This window comes from Micropterus salmoides, unplaced genomic scaffold (genome assembly GCF_014851395.1).
Source record: "Micropterus salmoides isolate LMB-PRFRI ecotype aquatic unplaced genomic scaffold, ASM1485139v1 Ms_hic_scaffold_23, whole genome shotgun sequence".
NCBI classification, from domain to species: domain Eukaryota; kingdom Metazoa; phylum Chordata; class Actinopteri; order Centrarchiformes; family Centrarchidae; genus Micropterus; species Micropterus salmoides.
The window spans coordinates 7,598,122-7,614,024 of NW_024041484.1; the positions used below are offsets into that span (position 1 = coordinate 7,598,122).

A 15,903-nucleotide genomic window follows, 5' to 3' on the forward strand; every position below is an offset into this window, starting at 1 on the left:
AATTCGCCCCGGCTCCATTTCTGGTGCCCTTTCTGGACTTGTTGCCCTTTATTCAGGTGGAGAGTAGTCTGGAAAAATATTCAAAAACAACAACACAGGGGCCATTACCCCTAAGGGGACATGGGCAAAATGGTGTCCATGAAATATTGTCTCTTATGCACCAGAAACTACCAGTGGGTATGAGAAAGTTTCATTTAGATTTTAGATGAAACCACACCCATGTATGACATGAGCCATGGTGGCATATGACAGCTGCAGTAGCTTGGAAAATATACATATGGGCCACTGAATTTGATGAATTTACTGTTTGTCAGACCACAAATGAGACAAGAATTAGGTTGGAAAAACAATAGACACTGCAGTGGAATGTTTCTGGGGGCCAGGCCTCACTGATTACTGTAAACACAACTTTTTAACTTTACTCACTGATTTTGGTGAAATTGCATCATATTTTATGGAGAAAATATTTTTTGGTTTTCCCTCTGATATCCTTTGGATCTCTTGTTTTTTAATGGAGTTTCCAGATAGTTTTTGTTGTGGAAAAATAGGTTAACTGGGCCAGATGTATTTGGGTCTTCTCTCACTATGCTTTATTCTTCTTCATTAAAACACTTTAGTCACATAGAGTTAAAGACTAGTTACTAAAGACTACGCCCTCCTCCACTCACTGTACAGTTAAAGTTTCTTCCATTTACATGATTTTGAGACCAAAGAGTGAACTTTACTCCAGTAACCCACGGGTGGAGAAGAAAATAAAAATGAGGCATTATGTTCATCTTGTTAATGGAGTTGAAAAGGTCTCCAGGTTTAACCTCATGGTCACAGCCTGTTCATCTCAGCAGTGAGCTTCTTGTCCCATCGACAGATAATCACCAACGCTGGAACACAAACACAGTTACTGATTTAAAAAAAGACAGACAAATTTTAATCCGTAAAACAGCAATGGAAAGAAAACAGTCTTATGTTTTTTAAGGCTAATAGCAATGATTTTGGATTGAAGCAGCCAACAGATGATATTATAGACTGATAATCAACATCTTGACAATCTTTGTCTGTGTTGCCTTATCACTTCGGTCTTGTTCTTGTTTTGCATTTTGTTCTGACAACCCTCTCCCTGTTTTGTATGCTGACTGCCTGCCTCAGCCTGCAGGCTTTAGTCGCACAATCTGACTCTTGAACTTCATAAAGGCAGTTTCTGTCTTCCTTCCAGTACTACACCTGTCACAGTGGAAAAGTGTCTCAGTATTTTTTTCCACCATGGGATGCCTAGATTCTGTTGAAATTAGTAGAAAACAAGCCTTTACTGTTGCTATGGCAACCGGCAGTTCTTGTAGAAGCAGCAGCCGTAGCTCCTTCAAACTTCGCTACACTTTTGTTTCCCATCAGTTTTTTCCGGCTTTAGCGGACCACGATCCACAAGACCCGAACAGCTACACCTATGGGTGTGGTAACCGCTCAGAGGGGAGGAAAGACAGCCGGGATGGGAGCCATATTGGCCCAGCTTTGACTTAAGTCTGCTCCTAAACGTCCGGTCTGGACAAAATGGGACTCATGTTGGCCAAGCAACGGAAATTAGAGACTGTTGTGCCCATGGGTGAGTTCAATCTCAAAATGTTTAGAACCGATTTGCATTTTCGGATTCAACGACATGTTTCCTTGCAATGTTGCGCAACTTTCTGCAACGGGCTTCGAGGTATGTTTTCTCCTGTTTGGTGGGCGTTTCTGAGGTGTTACCCAATCAGCTGCGAAAAGTTTGTAAACACAATGGTGTTAAAAAGGCAGGAAAAGTCAGTGCGCTTGCGTACACAGCAGGGTGTTCAGGGAACCACCGCTTCCGTTGAAAAAAATGTTTTGCTACGTTTTATCTACGCTGAACTCAGCCCACATCTCAGAGACCTGCCCCATCAACATCCCGGATCAAGCACTCGGTGCGCAGTCCGTGTTCTGAGCTATAAGAGCAAGACAAGCTGTGAGGAGCTGTGTTCAAACACAGTCAAGATTAACTCTGGTTCCCATCTGTCAGACTTTTAAATCTGAAGATGAAACCATATTATCATCTTGTTGCTGCTGTTTAGGCCTACATTCTACCAGGTGCAAATTAAAAAAATGCACTGCAGAATGTTCTGGGTGTAGCATGTGTGATGCTTTCATCGGATGCGTTGCCAAGGTGATTCACCCGGCCGGAGATAACTTCCGTTCTGTTTGTTTATTACTGGGTTTGTGTTTACTAATATGGTGAGTGTAGGAGCCATACTGCCAACGCATGATGTTGTGTTGTGTTGTGGGGCCGATGCTGGCCTCAGGCAATTTAAGTTCCTGTACCAGTAGCGGCTAAATATAGGGCATAGTCACGACAGTGAGTGATATCCAGTACAGTGTTTCCCATACATTCATTTATTTGTTGTGGCCCACTACATTAGCAGCGCTGACTACCACATATAGATTTCTGTTTTTACAATTGAAGATGGGAAAATTTGTATTTTATTGCAGAGCTGCCCGCAGCGCATATTCGCTCAGCACCTCCTCTCACTCGCTCCCTCTCTCTCCCGCAAACACATTGACAGCGGACCAGTCTGTGTATTGAATGGCTAGTATCATGAACACTGCTGCACAAATCCGTCCAACACGCTGTCAGTGTCAGAGATCCCCCACCACCGCCCCGCTCGCCACAGTTACGCTGTCATTCTGTGGGAAACACTGCGGTAAATCAGACAGGTCGCTAGAAAAACTTTTATTAAATTATTATTTTTTTTAAACTCTTATTTTAATTTTTTATTCAACGGGTCTCGTATTGTGACCTTTATCACATTTCAGTTTGGCCAAGTAACGTTTCTTTTATTCGACTTCCGAGAAATACTAGCTAAGGTTATTTACTTATGCATTGTTTGCGGAAGTCTGCCGGAAGTTAAGTTTGGGCCAGAGTAATGCACATGCGGAGTACCGTTTGTTTATGTTGTTACCGTTGAAAGCATCTATATGTGTATGTACATAGCCTTCATATAAATAATTGTATATATTGTTTTATTTTATTTTAATTATTTTAAATGTCATCATGCTTAATACACATTTAATTATCTGTTAAGTTCTGTGTGTATAGCATGAGGTGATACAAACAACTTTATAACTTTGTAGTGATACCCAGTGACAATTGTAAAAAATAAATTAAAGGTCAGGTTTTCACATAAAGAGCTGGTGTTGAACTGATGCAATAAATGCAGACTTCATCATGTATATCAGAGAGCGACGACACTGACTGGACCAAAATCACTTTATCAGTCAAGCTCAGTGTACTTACCAACAATAACAAAGGGTATCAGCAGCAAACGCAGTATCATGAGGACCTGATGTAAAGACAGAGGCCCTAGAGTTACTGTCTTGTCACCAAACTTTATCTGGAAAACAACAGATACATTAGATTAGATTCAACTTTGTCATCATAGCTGCACTGCTGTTAAGGAATGAGAGATGTCTCACCAGTGCAGTGGGTCCAACATACGTATGTTGACTGTATGTATGATTACTATTTGAAATCACACATTCAATCACAATAAAGTTGAGCTGTATTTCTGTATAGTAATGTTTAGATTGCTGCAGTTAGAATAAAAGATTACCATTAACTGCTGAAATGTAGCGTCGGGTGGCCTTTGAATCTCACAGATGAAAAAGTCAGTTTCTTTGACTTCCATGATGCAGGGGTATTGTTTTCTGTCATGAACGCCCCACACTGACAACTCTGCAATTGTCATCTCCAGTTTGTCTGCCTTTTTCTAAAATGACAACAGAGACAAATGCTGACTTTTATGAATTAATGTCATATGTGTGTGGGAAATATGTTGTACCTCTGTGGTGATGCGGACACCATCCCGTGTCCTTGAGGATGTGAAGCTGGTGAACTCAGGATCTGGATAGTAGGTTACTGTTGTTGAGCAGGCCAAAGTTTCATTGGCTACTTTCAGAGACAGAGTGCTTGTAAAAATCCCTTGAGTATTTCCAGCTGCAGGTGTGTCATAAATGAGATTCTGCAGTAAAAAAACAAAATCAGTGTAATAAATAATATGATATAATTTCTGTTTGGCATAGCATGACATGATGATGATGGTGGCATGGCAAACTAAGCAATGCAATGTGACTGAATACGGCATAATACACAGTGCTTGTAAAAATATTGTCAGCCGCAGGTGTGTCATAGAGTTGATTCAGCAATAAAATCAAATAATACAATGTATTGCAACATTGCATTATTTGATGTCATTTAAAGTTCTATTTAATTGTAAAAATAAAATCAAACCCTGTTGTTGATACTGTTAATTAGCAATGTAACGTTTTTACATTATTCTGTATAATATCAAATAAGTAGAAGGCCTACATTTCAATGTGAGTGGTAAAGTCTGCTATACTCGCGGTGGGTTCAAATTGCTATCACAGGAAACGATGCATATAATCCACCACAGTTTTATCTCATTAAGCTTACTTTATTTACTCTTTTTACACTTCTCGTTTACAAAAAAGCAGTGTATTTGTCACAGAGATCACTGAGTGCTGAGAGCGATCACTCAGCAAAAACACTCCTACATGCAGTGGGTTCTACTTCTTTTGCTGTACTGCTGTAACTCACCATGAAATCTGACTGAATTCTTTATTAAAACAATGTGAGTTTATTTGGCTGCACGCTAAACAGTCGCTCTTCTGTTGTACTTCTGAACAATTATCTACTGAAGGAGTGTTTCCTGTAGTATTAAACCACACTTGCTGTTACCTCCAGTAACCATGATGACAAGAAATACATGAAGACTGAAATCGTGAGGATTATAATGAAAGATTTAAAATGCCTACATAAAAACTAATCAAACAAAGAAAAGAAAGCCTTTTATTGATGGAGAGATATTAAAGACGGTAAAATAAAAATCAACTGTCCAATCACAGCTTTGGGAATTGGACAAGGTGTAGTGTCAAACACATTTCCTGTGGGTCAGCTGGCTATTGACTTCACATTTAGTTACATTTGCGACTGACTGTCAGCAGTTTAAAGGGTACTACACCCTGCAGTGTAGGGCTAACAGAAATGTCACCACAAAGCCACAGAGACTTCAGCACCGCTGCTAAAGTGCAGCTTACAGTCCCAATCTGAGCAAGGCTGGCTTCACTTTTTAGATGTTTATATTGTTTCCGTTCGGTCACAAACTGGCTGCGACTCACAATGTGAAAACAGAGCTGGTCTGCTGCACAGTCACACCTGACACCGCAATGCTCTCACCACAATCCTCCCCCTTTGATAAGCCTGAATGGAAAATTCTTCTAGGAAAATCAAGGGCTGGTTTTAATGGTCCTCTACACACTAACTCACTCCTCATGAAGTCTGATAAGACTGGGGGCTAATCTGCTGGGTCATTTGGTGGAGCAGTAACTGTTTCATAGCTGAGGCTGCCTGTATTTCACCTGGTTGATAATGCAAATTGTCGGCCGCCACTTTGGGGGACAGGGAAAATGCACAATGTAGTAAGTATGGAAGCAGCAATTACCGGATTTCACTATTAACTATGCTTTAAAACTTCACGGTTAATTAATTGTAAAAGCTCCGCTACGCCGAGAGTTTCTGTTGCAGGGAAAGAAACTGTTGCAACTCGCAAGTGTCACGAGTGGTGCAGCTTAAAGTGCCGTGCTTATCAGAGACATGGAGGATGCACACTGGCTTAACTATGGCACTGTGAAGCTTTATTTCCAACAAGGAAACAGCAGAAGTCGGCAGTGTGAGAGAATTTCGGATACACCAAGACTGACTAGTGTGTCAGTGTGTGTGTGTTAGTGTAGATGATGGATCTCCTGTTAAAAGGTTTCTGTTTAACGAGCGAATATCTAACTTTACATCAAATTTGATTCAGCACTGGCGGTATCACCACCCAGCTTTGCATGCCCAAGCATTGGCGTTGCCAGGTAATTTTTTTTGTTTGTTGTTTTGTTTTTGGTCATGTTTTGACTGTAGCCCCGAATGTAACTCAGCAACAGCAACAAAATATATTCCATGTTAATATGCAATAATCTTCATGATGCAGCCTGTCTTGCAGGTCTTCATAGAGCGGAGGCTATATACTCGCAATAATACTGCTAAATTTTTTTGAATTTCATGTAACCACCCCCACCGTTACGCAGCGTGCTTGCATTTAGAGAGAGAGGGAGCATTGCTCACAGCTTCAGGGCTTGTCTGCAACTTCTGAACTGTCCCTAGCAAAATTGTAATCAATACATTTAAATATAAATGTTGTCGGTCAGTGTCTAGTCAATGTATTAACGGTTAACAGTCGCCGCAAAGTAGTGAGAGAATATCACGACACCTGACTGCGACACAGACACCTGACGCTCTGTGTCCTGCTGTCTCTGTCCCCCTTGCTCTGAGACACTACTGTTTTACTGTCTCAAGGATACTTCATTACTTCTAAAGCAGCTGTGAGCTGCACTTTATCGGAGGTGCTGAAGTGAACATTTGTGGTGATATTTATGTCTGATCACATGTGTTTTCAGTTTCGGTTTTCTTCCTCTGATGAAGAGCAGTGTGCTCGTCTCATCAAGTAGGCTACAAGTGAAATTATTTATTTATGTAGGCCTAACTGTTTTTAAAAAATGGACGAACGATCGGCCCATAAAGCAGGCCTATACTGACATTGGGCCGGCCCAATCACATCTCTTACTAGTCCCCGCTCCCTCCCCCTCTGCTCGAGCTGTTTCTTGTGTTGTGGGCCAAAAAAATAAAACAATTCCCCAAATGCGCGAAAATAACCGATATATAGATATAAGCTAAAAAAAGAATAAGCTACTGATTACTGCATTACATTCTATTTTCTTATATTGTGAATTGTCACCTGCCACCTAAATTTTGTCCTTCCCTTTATAAAAATAAAGACATTTCCACCCTAAATTGGTGCAGAAAATGTCTCCAAAATTCAGGAAATTAAGTGTTTAATGCTCAAAATCTTCTGGGGGGAGGACATCCACACCCCCTCTTGAATATTTAGTCAATAAATAATTCTTAACTGAATTCAGATTAATTAAAATAATTTATCATTGAGGTGAAAATAAGTGTTTAAAGCCAAAATTTGGGGGGGACAGGGGGAGGACCCCCAGACCCCACTAGTTAATATTATCAGTGTTAATAATTATCAGCAGTGTTGCTTTATAGATGTACTTTGGGTAGGGCGCAACAGGGGTGCGGGGTGAAAACATGAAAGATTTCTGGGCTGGGCTAAGCCACCAATGTTTCAAGAGTCTGGAAACGCCCCTGCGCACAAGTAAAATTAATACATATTAAGTGAGTTGAATAACGTGGTCAGTTGGTAGGGAATTAAATATAAACGTGTCACTTACAATCGATGCCATAGAGGTGACAGTCCAGTGGCCTGTACTATGAAGGGAGTTCAATCTACTCACAGTTACTTCAGGATTATCAAGCAAACTCAGGGTTGCCAAACTCTGACCGCCTACACTGATGTTAAATGGTACTACAATAGTGAATACGATGTTGGTTAGTTGAGTCGGTGATAACCCAGTGTTAACTTAATTGGAGTTGGTGTGCCTTCGCATAAAAGTGCCGTGTTGTGCAGGCACAGTTTTTCATAACAACCGTTGATTGTGTCAGGATATGAGGAGTTTAAAGACACAATGACGGCCAAATCTAATACTGTGGCAGCCGACAAAGCCAGGGAGGCTTGTTGGCATTGCATTGAGTAAATTTGTAATTATCTTCACAGTGTTGTTATTGTAGTTAAAATCTCTATTTTGTATTTAATGGTCTCTTTTTTTATGTGTAATATGATTAAGATGTAAAGGTACAACTGCACATAAGGTCCATTGTAATTGTAAGAAAAAATGAGCCAGCGGAGAGAGGCAATAATCCAAGAAAATTTAATTTCCAAGATTAATCTACAAGTAAACAACTTGAATATTCTCTGATGGATTTAGCAGTGAGGAAATACTTGCGAGTTTAGCCCCAAATCACTATGATGCACCTTAGAGACTTTGCTGTGGATTGGGCGTATTCAGAGGAAAACACCAGAGTGATTTTAGATTTATTGTGACTATTCTGATTTTTTTTCTTGTAAATTTCACACTTTCATCTAGAATTTTTTTTCTCAGTTTATTAACCCTCACCTGGTATTTTTGGACACATAAAATAGTCAATCTAAATATGTGAAAACATAATTCAATTATAGCCTACAGATGGGCTACATCTAAGAAACTGTCCCGTTAATTAATAAAGATCTCCTCCATAAAATCATAGAGGCTGCAGGGCTAACCACAAACATAACCTGCTCAGAGCAGTTTAAAGATGCAGCGTAAATTGCCATGGCAACAGACCTCGGGGAACACCTATCCACCTTTCGTAGTAGACTACGGGTTAATCGGGAAGTTACACCCGACGTCACAAAGTTACTCCTGGTGTTACACGGATAAGCCAGTTACCTCGCTTCGTAGTAGGCTACAGGGTCCCGTTTCAGAAAGCAGGCTTAAACTCTGAGCTTATCCCTGAGCTCTGAGTTGATTGAGCCTGAGGTGGGAAACTGTTCCGGAACAGCTGATCAGAATAAGTTCAATAAACTCTGTATTGTTGAACCTGATGGAAGCGCGTGCGTGGGGATGAAAAAAGCCATCATCAACGGAGCACAAATACTATGATTCACTATGGCAAAGGGTAAATAAAGGTAGAGCCTCCATTTTAATCGGGTGGAGCTAGAAATATGAATGCGTGCCACCGCGGACTATGATAGGCTCTAAAACTAAATCCCGGTGGCAATCAGCTACCTATAGATCAAATATAAGACACAGTTTACTCATGGACCTGTGATTGAAAAGTCACAGTCTACCCAGTGGGTTAGCCTATTAATTATTTTTTTGCAGTGGAAAATGTGTCTATAGGTTCAAACTGACTATAAAATTTAGATGTCTATTTTAAATTATAAAATCTTGTACATTATGTATTTTATTAATGCTGTCATAACACATTCAGACTATGAGCAGGTAATAATGAAAAACTCACTTTTAAACTACATTTAGGCCTAATTGTTTCAGCTGCACCACAGTCATCCTCACTCATTACGATAGGAATGTTTCAACCAGTGCGACTACAATGTGAAAGATTACTGTTCATTGACCAGTTCCTATAGGTTCCATATTAAACAGTGTCTAACTTGCAAAAGATTTGCAAGCTAGCAAAACTCACTGTAATATAACATGATGGGAAATGACTTAAATTATAAAATGACTGACATGGGACTGTTTGATGTGACATAGTCCATTGTACTATAATCTGATGTGATATGACATGACAAAATTAATGTAACAAACTAAGAGGACCTGACTGTGTGTGTGTGTGTGTGTGTGTGTGTGTGTGTGTGTGTGTGTGTGTGTGTGTGTGTGTGTGGATAGAAAGAGAGTCCCACCTGATAGCTGCTGTTTCTGGGAAGTCTTACTTCCTGCGGGGCGTGGCTGTGCATGATCCCTTCCACAAACTCCAGGTGAGATCCCACGAGTGTGATCTTCCTCTTCCCACTACAGGACACAGAGCAGCAGGGGGTTTTCATACTGACACACACCTACAGTTAGTAGCACAAGTAAATATTATAATGGGACATGAACATCATTTCATGTCAGTTTTTTGGAACATTTTCTGCTGCCAAACAGCCCAGTTGCTGCTGGAAATATGTAGATGAGATCAGATGTCACTGTGTGGCTGTTTGGCAGTTATCCTGGGTAAGGATGGGGATTGAGACCCGGTTCTTAAAGGACCCGGTTCCAAAATTCCTCAAAACTTATCGATACTGCTATCGAGACCAGCGGGTCCTATAATGTAATAATGTCTCGAGCGTCAACTCTGATTTATCTTGAAACACGATGGATAAGAAAACTAATGTTTATTTATTGATGGCATGGAAACGCGGTCTCAAACAGGCCCGGGACGGTTTATCATCAGTGTTGTGTCGTTCAAAGAACGTTTCGTTCATAAGACCTAATCGTGTGTATGACTCGGGAGGAACGGGTTGTCTCAGTGTGTGATTCGTTCATGTTCAAGCATGCGTGAAGGATCTTGGACTCTTACATTCACTCGTCACACGGCAGCTGCATGGGCTCCGTCAGCACAGGAACAGAAATGATTAGTTCAGGACTCTCAACTGTGGGTCTGTTTGAGTCGTTCATTTGTCACGTGACAGCTCAGCTACAGGGCTGTGGTAAGCAGGCAGCACAGGAAACAGAATTGATTAGTTCACGACTCTTAACTGTGGGTCTCTAAGTCTGAGTCGTTCATTCCTGCTCCACAGTAGGAGCTGTCACGTGACAAATGAACAACTCCTTCACCGCTCACATGGGTCCTCCTCAGTCTTTCGTTCACTCGGCAGGGTGAGTGACTGCCGGCACCGGAGAATGAGAGGCAGGTCGGCTGTCAGGTAACAGTCACTGGACTGACATTATATAGCTATTTTGTTAATTATGTGACATTTTATAAAGCATAATGTTATTACAGCGCAGTGATGTTGTGCTAAGTTATAGTTTTAACACGGTGATGTAACTTAGGTCCTGCTAGTGTTTAACATTACCGCCAACAGGTGATGAGAGTTGTTCTGGGTCCACTCCACTTCAGAGCCCTGACAAGGTACTACCGGGAGCTGAATTACCACAGAGGTCACCTAGGGGGGTTTATTTAATGATGATACAGTAATCAAGAGGTGAATTTGTGCTTTATACTTTGTCAAATAAAGCAAGCCAGGCCTTCCGTGTTTGAGAACGGCAACTAATCGTGTTGCCGACAGCTAAGCTTGTTAAAAAGACAATACTTCATCAGTACACCTGTGTGTAAGGTAAACATATAGAAAGGGTTCATTTTAAACTGCTCTGTCCTCAGTCTCTCATCCTGTATGTTTTTTACAAGCATAGCTAACGTTAGCTTTGCAATGTTACCAACAAGCTAATAGAAAGCTGTAGCATAGACTGGTCTGTGGTCTTAAAATTTGGAACATTGTTAAAAACTCAGCTGCTGGCTGAGACAAACCAGCCGCTCCTCCTTCAACTAGGTAATGTTCCCTGCAGGCTGTGAATAACAGCAGAGAGGAGGAGGAGGAGGAGGAGGGACTGATACTGACTGATTTCTAAACGTCACTCAGTATTGTGATGTCAGATATTCAGTTTATATAGTGAAATATTAAATTCTAATCCTATAATTAATTTTAAAACAACCAGGCAGTTAATATGCACACTTCAATATCTGTTTATTTATTACAAGTCATATTACATCTCAATATATAACAATGTTATCGCACATTGAATATTTTCCTCATACTGTGCAGGCCTACCTCATGCTTGTTGGGGCTGGTCTTACCGTCACCAAATAATAATGCGGTATTAATAAAGAACTGGATCGTTAAGCAGCCTCAATAAGGGTATCAATACCAATAAAAATTAACGATCCCCAATCCTGGGAGAGAATTGACTTGAATTCAGATTCACTCCAGTGTTGTTCCATACAGGAGATCTGACCAGAGCATACAGGATGAGAGACAGAAACCAGTTAGATCAAGACTCACTCTTTTTTCACGTAGGGAACACAACAACAACAAAAATATGCTGACACCATGAAAGCAGCCGGAAGCGTAGCAGCATAATCTGCCTTAACATCAAACATACAAACAAACAAACATCAGCTATAATAACTGCTATCTTTGATGTCATTTGTCGTTTATAGTGTAAGGATAATCTTAGTCGCCCATACAGTGACTCACTCTTGTGGCGTGCAGTCCACGTCTGCCTGGATCCTCACTCTGGTCACACCACTAAGGTTACGACCGGACAACAGCACATGGTTTCTGCCGTAGAAAGACACGACACTGGGAGTGATGGAGGAGATCTCCGGTCTCTGACAGTAAAACGGAAAAACAGAGATAATCAGTTATAAACAATTTTTATGAATGTGAATGAGGTGAGCACCAGGGGAAGAATATTTGAGGACTTAGGTTCAGACTCACAGAAAAGTTCATCCCTGACTCTGTCATTTGGCAAACACTGTCCTGCAGGCAGAAGCGAGGGAAAAAATTAAGCTGGTTGTAACCAACATGTTGTATGTAACATGTTTTATGTGTTATTTTAACATGTGGAGAAGTAGAAGATAAGGCGTTTAGGTTTAATGAGCAGTTAGCTTAGCAGCAGCTGGCCCCAGTGAAGTGCACTCAGTATGTCCCCTGTACTCATAGTGAAGTTGCCATCTTTGCAAAGTGTCTGAGCAGACAGCAGGGTCAGAATCAGAATCAGGTTTATGAGGAATTTGCCATGGTAAAAATTTGTGTTTACAGAACATAAACAGAAATATAAATATATAAAAAGTAAGGAGATCAAAAAATGTACTAGTATACAAAAATTACAATAATACTATAATACAATGCTGACAAGTATGTGCAAAAATAATGACAACATGAGCATAAAGCACAGTTAATCGTTAAAAAGTGCAAAAGTGTGGGGTCAGGAGTGTGTGTGTGTGTGTGTGTGTGTTTGGGGAGGGGGGCATGAGAGTCAGTGACAGTGGGGACCTGGGCCTTGTTGAGCAAGCCCACTGCCATCGGAAACCACAGCCACCTGCCAGAGTGGAGTGACTGAAACAGTTTGTGTCTGGGATGGGAGAGGTCAGCCACAATGTTTCCTGCACGCCTCAGAGTCCTGGAGGTGTACAGGTCCTGGAGAGATGGAATTTGACAACCAATCACCTTCTCTGCAGAGCAAATGATACGCTGCAGCCTGCCCTTGTCCCTGGCAGTGGCTGCAGCGTACCAGATGGTGATGGAGGAGGTGAGGATGGACTCGATGATGGCGGTGTAGAAGTGCACCATCATTGTCTTTGGCATGCTGAACTTCTTCAGCTGCCGCAGGAAGTACATCCTCTGCTGGGCCTTTTTTAGGTGATGTTTAGCTCCCACTTGAGGTCCTGGGAGATGATGGTGCCCAGGAAGCGGAAGGAGTCCACAGTGGCGACTGCGGAGTCACCCAGGATGATAGAGGAGGGTTGGACTGGGCTCTTTCCAAAATCTACAATCATCTCCACTGTCTTCAGAGCGTTGAGCTCCAGACTGTTCTGGCTGCACCAGGATACAAGATGGTCATCTCCCACCAGTTGGCGGACATTCCCACCTGTGATGAGCCCAATGAGGGTGGTGTCATCCGCAAACTTCAAGAGCTTGACAGACTGGAGGTGAAGCTGTTGGTGTACAGGGAGAAGAGCTGAGGGGAAAGAACACAGCCCTGAGAGGATCTGGTGCTGATGGTCCTGGAGTCAGAGAGATATTTTCCCAAATTAACTTGCTTCCTGTCCGTCAAGTGCACCACCTGAAGGTGGAGTCAGGCACATTCAGCTGGGAGAGCTTGTCCTGCAGCAGGGCTGGGATGATGGTGTTGAAAGCAAAGCTGAAATCCACAAACAGGATCCTGACGTAAGTTTCTGGGGAGTCCAGGTGCTGGAGTATGATGTGAAGGGCCAATTTTTTATGCGTCATCAACAGACCTGTTGGCTCTGTAGGCAAACTGCAGGGGCTCCAGGAGTGGGTCTGTGATGGATTTAGGTGGCACAACACAAGGTGCTCAAAGGACTACATAACCACAGAGGTCAGGGTGACGGGTCTGTAGTCGTTTAGTCCAGTGGTCCTTGGTTTCTTGGGGACAGGGATGATGGTGGAGGTTGTGAAGGAGGCTGGCACATGGCATGTCTGTGAACACTGGAGATAGCTGATTGGCACAGTGCTTCAGAGTGGATGGGGAGACAGAGTCCGGCCCAGCTGCTTTGCGAGGTTTCTGCCTCCTGAACAGTCTGTTGACATCCCTCTCCAGGATGCCCAAAGAAGGTTAATGTCTAGGACAACTGGACTTGGTTGAAGATACTAGAAGACGTTCCGTCCCTCATCCGAGATACTTTTTCAGTTCTGGTAGTTCAGTTCCAGAACTGAAGAAGTCTCTCTTTGGATAACTATGACCTGGATGACTGAGAAACTCTCCAGGATGGTAAGAGAGGAGGAGGAGGTGGGGGATGAGATGGTGGACTGTGGCCACTGTCTGAAGCCTCTCCAGACAGAAGCAGAGTCATTTTTGAGAACATTTAAACATTTGTTGCTGACAGGTGCTGAGCTGACAGTCTGTTGAAATAATTTTATAAACTATAAATATTTGAAATTCAGAGCAGCTGTTCTGGTGTCATTAACAGACTAAAAATGAATGTTGTGCTGTTAAACTCATGTTCAAATATAGCACACGGAAAGTTAGCATACATGCACGATGTCTGGAAAAGCCTATATTAGATAAATACATTTAAAAAGACATAATTACATTCCCCACTCCTTGATTTGCCCAGCAGCAGCCGTTTGTGCTCCAGCCACATCCAGCCTCGATACACTGCCGACACCTGAAGAGAAAACAAATGTTATCACCTGTTGTTGAAAACATTCGAACATGAATCATAATGCCTTGATACAACACAAGATAGTTATACTGTATATTCTTCCTGATGAAGAAACACGACCATTACAACCATGACGACTGTATGAGACTAAGTGGAGGGATATGGGAGGAGGGGTAAAATTATTTTTTGCCTTTTTGTCTTTATACCTCACAGTCTGTTTATTATGTATTGTTTTTATTTTCTTTTTGTCATCAGAGCTGCTAGTTTCATTTCCTATTAGCACCACAATGTGGCTTTGCTGCCTTTTTACAATTCTCATCACTGGACATTTTGAGTGCAGCACTTGCCCTTGCCTAAGTTAGACCAAAAGGCCACCCAGGTATTCGTCACTCCCTTTGAATTTGGACACAGTTTTGGAAAAACTGAAAACGGCTTTCTCACTTTGTAGTCCAATTGCAGCCAACTATTTCTTTGTTCCTTCTAGTCTTGATGGTTTATTCTAGTTTTGGCATAATAAGTGCTTGGGAATGTTTTGAAAACCTTTTTTTTTTATTATCAATAACTCTTTCTCCCAATTGACAGATGCAGTTGGTATAATCAGGACCCATTTGTCTGACCAAAGTCAGACATTTTGTTCAATGCCTTATACTCCAGTTCCTGGGGAACCTTATAACTCTATATAAACATTTCTGTCTTAAAGTCCTACCCTGAAATGATCAAAGTCAGTTCTGTATTATTTCAGCTCAAATTTAAGTTGCTTGCATATGTTAACTATTAAAACTGCATGGGAACAGGACTTTTACAATTTCATCAATGATGCATCTGACTGATTATGTTTTTTCAACTTTTTCAGCTCTATCTTCCATTACTAATGTTAGAAATTATCTGTCCACTTAGATTTCTTGAAAATGGCAGTGGACTTACAGGACAGGAGTCGGTGGTCCCCTGATGTCAGAGCAGTTGGATATCTTAAGTTGTTCCAACAATTGTGTCATCCCAAATCTAATCTTAACAGTGACATTTAGGCCTGTTAAGTGAAAATAATCCAGAGAATGTTACAGTAGTGGTCAGCAAGTTCCTGCAATACACGTGTTTTTATTCAATAAACAATATATAACATGAGGCAACACAGATTTATCAGCAGGTCGAGAACATTTTATCTGATGGGATTCTTGTGACGGTGTGAAGGTCCTTGATTATCAGGTATTTCATTCACCGGATTTATCAAAAGTCACTGACCTTCAGCAGGAAGTGTGCTATTTGTAAGGACGCAGGTGCATTGTGGGAACCGTGGAGGACTGTTTGCTGCACTACAAAGCTGGCTGGAGCTTGCAGAGAACTGACAGGCGAAGTTAGACAGAGCGCTCTGGCCCACAGTCAGGTGTGTCTGGATGCTAAGTGTGATCTGAGAAAGGAAGGGATGTGAGTTTAAAAGAGAAATAACTGACAGACACAACTGATTATAGTTCAAATCCTGGACGTAACCTGTA

At 41.6% G+C, this 15,903-nt stretch overlaps 1 protein-coding gene across 1 annotated transcript in view; it reads right to left on the minus strand.

The window, feature by feature from the left end:
- Positions 1–565: 565 nt before the first annotated feature.
- The window catches only part of LOC119918525 (plexin-C1-like), a 29,340-nt gene continuing 14,002 nt past the window's right edge, over positions 566–15,903 (minus strand). The window contains exons 7-18 of the mRNA XM_038739303.1: positions 15,653–15,818; positions 15,338–15,440; positions 14,341–14,416; positions 12,003–12,044; positions 11,760–11,893; positions 11,445–11,512; positions 10,818–10,830; positions 9,429–9,537; positions 3,840–4,019; positions 3,612–3,767; positions 3,296–3,392; positions 566–878 (exon numbers count right to left, since the gene is read on the minus strand). Coding sequence (XP_038595231.1) covers positions 820–878; positions 3,296–3,392; positions 3,612–3,767; positions 3,840–4,019; positions 9,429–9,537; positions 10,818–10,830; positions 11,445–11,512; positions 11,760–11,893; positions 12,003–12,044; positions 14,341–14,416; positions 15,338–15,440; positions 15,653–15,818 — 1,203 coding nt within the window. The 3' untranslated portion in view covers positions 566–819. The remainder of the gene's footprint in view (positions 879–3,295; positions 3,393–3,611; positions 3,768–3,839; positions 4,020–9,428; positions 9,538–10,817; positions 10,831–11,444; positions 11,513–11,759; positions 11,894–12,002; positions 12,045–14,340; positions 14,417–15,337; positions 15,441–15,652; positions 15,819–15,903) is intronic.